Source organism: Rattus norvegicus, chromosome 10 (assembly GCF_021556685.1).
Source record: "Rattus norvegicus strain SHRSP/BbbUtx chromosome 10, alternate assembly SHRSP_T2T, whole genome shotgun sequence".
NCBI classification, from domain to species: domain Eukaryota; kingdom Metazoa; phylum Chordata; class Mammalia; order Rodentia; family Muridae; genus Rattus; species Rattus norvegicus.
The window spans coordinates 95012811-95019530 of record NC_141543.1 but is presented as its reverse complement, the minus strand read 5'-3'; the positions used below and the strand labels follow the sequence as shown (position 1 = coordinate 95019530).

Sequence of the window (6720 nt, the reverse complement as noted above, 5' to 3'; positions counted from 1 at the left end):
CAGCCCTAGGAGAGACTGCATTGCCCAGCAAGTCCTATCCGAACCAACCTCCAACTCCATTGTCCCGTGGCTCAGAGCACAGGCAGAACACCATCTTGTCAACCTACCTACTGACCCCTTCCACGGTTCAGCTGTTGTCCGGTTCTGGCAGGGGAGCGGCCGTTCCTGGTCCAGCTGTGTTTACAATTGAGCAATTCCTTCCCCCCCCTCCCAACAACTGGAGTTGGGGATATATTGAGAAGGGCAGTAAGACAATGGCAGACTCTGCGACCCACTGACTTTGAATCTTGTAGAATGATCTGAGGCACAGACATGCACTGTTGAAAACGTTCAAGTCTGTGTGAGTGAATTGCTTGACCAGGTTTGTTCTCCCCCAAATTGGCAATTCCTTGTTTGATACTGACTTTGTGTAAGCAATGCTTTAAGGTTCATGTTACATCTGCTGTCCATCATTCCTCATCGTGCTTAGAGAGCAGAGGAAATGACCGTAAATTTGGCCATTTAATTAGCACAACATTCAGACACCCTTGACCTAAGGACGAATCTAGAGACTCCACAGCACAATGTGTCCGTCTGAAGTTTACCTTCTCTTTAATGATTTAACAGAAAAAAACTGCATGATGAAATAGATTTTCTCCAAATATATATATATTTATATAATATATAATCTTAGTTAACTCAAAGGTATATACATTGTATAATAAATAATATTTATAAAAAGAGACTTTTTGAATATAAAATCAAAAAGATCAACAACTTCTACAACTTTTTACAAAACTTTGGATACAGCAGGTTGGCAGGAAACTCCCAACTATCCTGACTATAGCGAGGAAAATTACAATGCGCTCAGGTACTATTATTAAATAATTACTTGTCAGCTACTTGAATACGCCCCAGAAACATGACTTTATCACCTTTAATATAGAATACATGGATATGAAGAGACTTGTAAATTGTTGTATCCGTTCTGCTCAAGTCCTCACAACAAGCAAGCGTTATCCAGTTGACTTGATTTCCAACTTCCGGAAGGAGAGATGGGAAGGGGCGTTTGGGGTGCTAGGAAGGGATGGGAGGTGTACGGAGAGCAGTGCTCATGGTCATAGGGTAGAGAGTGCAGGCAAGGGCCTATTGGAGCCTGCTTGGCAAGCTAACTGCACAACTGCAGCATAAGTGGCTGACCCCACATCAAGTCAGCATTAACAGACCCCAGACAGAAGCGGGGGAAGGACAAAGTCTTTGTTCCGCCTTGTTCCCCCCATTTTATCTCCTCCTTCTGATTTTCCTCAAGACAGAGTTGATGAATCGATCCATGCTGCCCCGCCCATCTTACTGACCCCAACCAGGACCATCATGCATCAGGAACGGAGCTGGGAGCTGTGTCCATTCACTGCTTGCCTCTTTTGAAGATCTAGTCCAGATCCTTGGGAACTGAGATAGGCTATCCCATTCACAAGTCAGGGAGGATCTCTTGTCTTTTGGGTTACTTCAGCCAATGGGAGAAAAGGACGCAGGGTGGCCTGCTTCCTAACACGAAGGAAAAAGGGTCTCTTCACCCTCCCCACCTGCCGGCCACATAGACTTGCCCAGCTGCTCTCCCTAGTGTCTGTCGGTTAGCAGGGCTGAGAAGGGCAGAACAGCCATTCTTTCTGCATATGGTGGATGGAGCCCGAAGAGCCTTGCCTAACCTAGACATCTAACCTATTTAGATGGTCATCATGAAAAATGCGTAGTAAAGGGGGGCAATGCAGAACAACAGAAAGGGGTGTGGAGATCTGACTACAGCAGAGCAGGGCTAGAGAAAACATGAGCTACAAGGAACTCAGCTGTTCTGCAGATGGCTTCCCAAGCTGCCCAGATCTCTGAGGTCTTCAAAACTCAAGACCGTTGGCCAAGGGCCTCCCCACCACTGTATCCCGGCTATACCTATGGCTTTTCTGAGAGTGGCAAAGTGTGCCCAATTTGAATGGAAGTCAACGGACAAAAGGAGACTGCAGGGGTCTTATCCTATTTTACAATTCCTACCTCAGAGGCATCTTGGAATGTCACGAGCAAGAGGCAGCTAGGACACAGAATCTCGCCATGTTCTTGTCTCTCCCACCAGGCCAAGAGCTCACACTAGCCCAGCCTGTTCTGTTGCAGTAGATTTTTTTTTTTCATTTTTATTTTCTTTAACATGTGCAAAGGTAAGCCTCAGGTCTGTCCCCAGCAGACCCTGGGAAACCATAAAGAAAGCCCCTCTGTGAAGCCACACACCATCCAGAGCAGGGTGAGAGACGTTAGTTGAGAAAGAAGCCGCCCATCCGAGGCCAGCTGGGTCCAGGTTGTTTATCACATGCAGCTGGCAATCGTCCTTGCTCCTTGCTGGCCCGTGTCAAAGGCTGGCCCAGATCTAGATCCTGCTTCCCATGGGACTTCGACGAATGGATCCAGCCGTACAATCTACCCCTTCCCTGTGCCCTTTGGGAAATAAACAGGAAGAGTCAGAAACCCAATAACTGCTGTCAACACCACTCCCTGGAACGCGAAGATCGCAGGCTGCCTACACTGCTCGCCCGGATCCCTCCTCACCCCAGAGCCTGCTGTTGAGGGAGGACACGCCATCCTCAGGAAGAGCAGATCGTGCATCCGCGCATCGCAAACCTCCTTCTAGATGAGGAAGTCCACTGTAGGTAACTAAGGCAGCACTGTCCTGTGCGGAGATGGAAAAGTCTGCCAGTCTGAGCCACCAGTCAGTCTCGAGCAGGACTAGTGCCATCGGACTTATCCAAAAGAAGCAGAAGCTAATTATGATGAATTCCTTCCCAGGATGCTTTCCTGAGAATGTTCACTCTGTGTAGCCCTATCCCGTGGGGTTTGAAGTCCTAAGCCATGGCCCAGGCACTCTCTCAGCCAACCCTCAACTCTGGTGCTGCTGGCAGAGCTGAACCAGGCACATGGTCTGGATATACCCAAGGTCCCAGAAAAGACTAATGACAGACCCAGGGTACAGGGCCAGTTAGATGGGGTGACTGGATCCATAGCTGTTCCAACATAGGGATAAAAGGAATAAATCAGGTATTTGTAAACTACCAGGACTTGGGAACCAAGCCAGTGGCCAACTGGAGACAATGGACTAACCTCAAGCAATGGAGATGGTGCCTTTCTCACTTAGGAAGGTCTGGATGCTACCACTGTGCTGAACTCTTCTCAGAGAGTATGAGGGCAAATGGCCTGCTCACCTCTGCTCGGAAGCTCCTTTGTGCAAGGAAAAAAAGCCAGAGGCTCTCTATGTCTGCTGTCTCTGTGTCCCACTGCCCCTTGGGTTCCATCAGCAATAGAGCCCTCAGAGGTCAAAGGATAGGAAGGAACCGAACCACTAAACCACCTTCTGGCCTATGGCTCCTAACCAGGCTGCCTAGAGCAAGTGACTCTTATCAGCCTTGCTGGGCCCCAGAGTCTCAGCTGCCTCTTCAAGAACACTGGGCCCTGCGTCTAGCTCCCAGGCAGCCCTTCAGGGCACAGACCTTATCACTTCACCAAGGAGGAGACCTGGGCTCAGAGAGGCAAATGGCATTGCGGTGAGAGGGAGTTTTCTTCCTATCAGGAGATGTGGGTGTGAGAGCCCTCCAGCCCCTGCTATGTGAGGGGATTAAGACCGTGTGAACTGAGTAGGCATAGCATCTTGAAAACATGTCTGCAGGATACTGGACAAACAGCAAGTGTCTACTGTAGAAATATGGAGAAAGGGGGCTGTCGTCCCCCTCCCCAGTACTGGAGATTGACTTTAGAGGTTTAAATGTTCTGCTTCCCAGCTACAATTGATTCTTAAGAGATCATTTTTAGGCAAGGGTCGGAGCGAAGCAATTTTCTGGATAACAAAGGCTAACCCAGCACCTCCCTCCATGCCGCCTGGAGGATCTCAGCTGCCCACATGGGCAAGGACAGAGTCATGGGCTCTGTATCTCGGACCCACACTGCCCCATGTGTCTGACATAAGGCTTGTGTTGCCAGTGCTGTGGCCTGCGCAAGCCTACATAGGGGTTTTCTGGAAGCAGTTAGGCCGCTAACTCAAGTCTAACCTTCAGTGAAATGGGTGGGCTAGACAAATGGCTCTCCTGTCTATCCAGTAGGAGACCACATCAATAGTTCTTCAAAATGGCCAGAGCTATGTGCCTTCTGATATTGGGTCCAGGAGAACACCAGAGAAGGTGGCCAGGATGGTTTGCTTCCTTTTGCCTCAACCTGCAGGTTGAGCCTATTTGCTGACTTTTCTCCCATCCTTCTGAGAAGCAGAGTGCCAAGGAGATCTTCTTCCTTTACAGCAAGCCTGTGCCAATTCTGATGGCATCTCTGACACTTCTGCTGAGAGCTGTCCCCAGACAGGCACTCAGACCCACTAACTGGAGCTTTGTAAAAACCCATCAAGATCCCCATTCTGCCATCACTGCACAGATGAGAAACAAGGTTCTGCAGTGGGCAAGCAAAGTGCCAAAGCTGACTGCTGTCCTCCTCCCGCCCTTGACCTTGATACAGAAAACCCACACCTCCTGTATGGTTCTAGAGTGACCCTGCCGACCGGGACCTAAGCCCCACAAGGAACTTCTTAGATGGGCTGAGAAGGGTGTCACCCTTCAACCAGAGGTAAGGTAGTTCTTGTGATGTAGATACCTCTCACCCTTACAAGAGCACAGACAAGAGCCACCAGCTCCAGTGTGTCACCAGCTCCTAGATCCCTGGCTGGAACACACTGTGCTGGCCAGCCATAGGACAGAAAGCCGCTTTTCCCAGTGTGTTTTCCCATGTCCCCCACAGCAGCTCAGGGAAGGCAACAGCTGTTGAAGCCAGAGTTGTTGGTTGACAACTAAGAGGAGCCACTTAAGAGTCAGACTTACGAGCAGAGCCTTCTCAGGGGGAGGACAGAGACAAGGGTCACACTGGCCCATGACAGAGACTCTAGGATCACTCTGGCTTCTAGGCTGACCTTTCTTGGGGTCCTCCCACACAAGCCACCTCTGGGAAGCTTGGAAGCATAATCCACCAGCCTTTTATCCCACGATTACTCACCCCAGTCACTCTGAACTGGAATCCCTCCTCTTTCCCGTCTCCCTCCATAAACTTGGTGAGAGTGCACCCGCTCCACCCAAGCTTCAGATCTGGCTTCTCCCACCCACCTCCCCAAGCTCTGAAGGATTTGTGTTAGGTCAAAGCTTGCCCTCCTAGATCATGGTTGATGTGAAATGACTCTGCCCCGGGGTTAGGAGAGCGTCTTTAGCCTACTGTCTCAGGGTCTCACTGTGTAGCCCAAGAACTCTCTACGTAGACCAGACTGGCCTCACAGAGACCCATCTGCCTCCACCTCCTGAGTCCTGGCACTAAAGGCCAGCGCCACCGTACCCGTCCTCTGTTTCTGACATTTGAACCACTCCTTTGGACAGTAATGAAACTGAGGCCCCGAGATATGAAAATTAGGGGCACAGCTGGGACCAGACCTCAACATCTCTCTTCTGGATGCGCAGTAATGACAGCCAGCGGCCACGAACAAATCTAGTCTGGCTCATCATGGCTAATTTGTGTAAGAATTTTAATCAGTTGCCTGTGGCTTACGCGCTCACCCTAAGTTATTACGTGAGCCTGGTGTAAATCCGCCAAGCCGCTGCCCAAGACCATTCCCATGGAAGCGTGGGAAGCCTGGTTTCCGACTTCAACACTGGGAACTTGTTTGTCTTGAGAAGCCGAAGAGAAACGGAAGAGCAAGCCTAGCAGGAGGAGAAGAGAGGGCAGCCCTGCGCCCCGCCCTGCGCCCCGCCCCTCGCACGCCCTACCTGGCTTCCCTACTTGCAGGTGTGTACATCGTAGATGCGAATGCACTCCTGGCAGCTGACGTAGCAGCACCAGTGGAAGACGCAATGACATTTCTCCTTCCGCTTCTCCGTCCTGGTGTTGTGGCCCCTGCCACAGCACAGCAGATCGCAGCCATCAATGCCGTGGGAGGTGACATTGCAAGTCCGGTCCCTGGTACCAAAGGAGCCCGTCTCTGGGTTGGGCTCACAAAAGTTGGGGGAGTTCTCGTAGTAGACCAGGTCCCTCTCCGTGGGTGGCTTAAAGAGTGCATACTTGGCCCGAAGGGTCTCCACCCAGCCTCGGGACTCCCGATGCTTCTCCACCACCATCTCTGAGGCACTGTCGTACTTGTCCTTGAGGAAGTCACCAATGGCTCGGAAGTCAGGCTGGGCCCACCAGCAGGTCTTCACCTCACAGCTGCCAGACAACCCATGGCATTTGCACTTCAGGTGCATGTGATCCAGGATGGTCTAGGGAAGAGGAGCAACAGCTAGCCCAGGCTGGCCCACCTGGAGAACCTTCCCCTCTGTACCACATCCTCCTTTACTCTTACCTGGTGCCAGGAACACTGGATGGAAACCAGTGTCCCTAGTGACACCCCAAGCACCGGCAGGCTTCACATTCACCTCATCTACAGAAGTGGTGCAAACTAGGGACTGTTATCCCATTTAATAGATGGAGACACTGAGGCTGACAGCTAAGTGTTCCACAACCATAGGAAGGGCCATGGAAACCCTACTTTGGACTCAAAGTCAGTCCCCACCCCACAACCACATCACAGACCTATACAGACACAGCCTGTCAACCAGTATAGTATAACCTACATGTGTTGTTCCTACAGGGCAGCCATACTGTGGTCCCTGGCAGATCTCCCAAAAAAGCCAGGATCAGGGCCAAGCA

The 6720-nt window shown here is 50.9% G+C and overlaps 1 protein-coding gene across 1 annotated transcript in view; it reads right to left on the bottom strand.

Annotated features, from left to right (window-relative positions):
- Positions 1-568: 568 nt before the first annotated feature.
- The window catches only part of Wnt3 (Wnt family member 3), a 43697-nt gene continuing 37545 nt past the window's right edge, over positions 569-6720 (bottom strand). The window contains 2 exon segments of the mRNA NM_001105715.2: positions 569-2457; positions 5802-6290. Coding sequence (NP_001099185.1) covers positions 5811-6290 — 480 coding nt within the window. The 3' untranslated portion in view covers positions 569-2457; positions 5802-5810.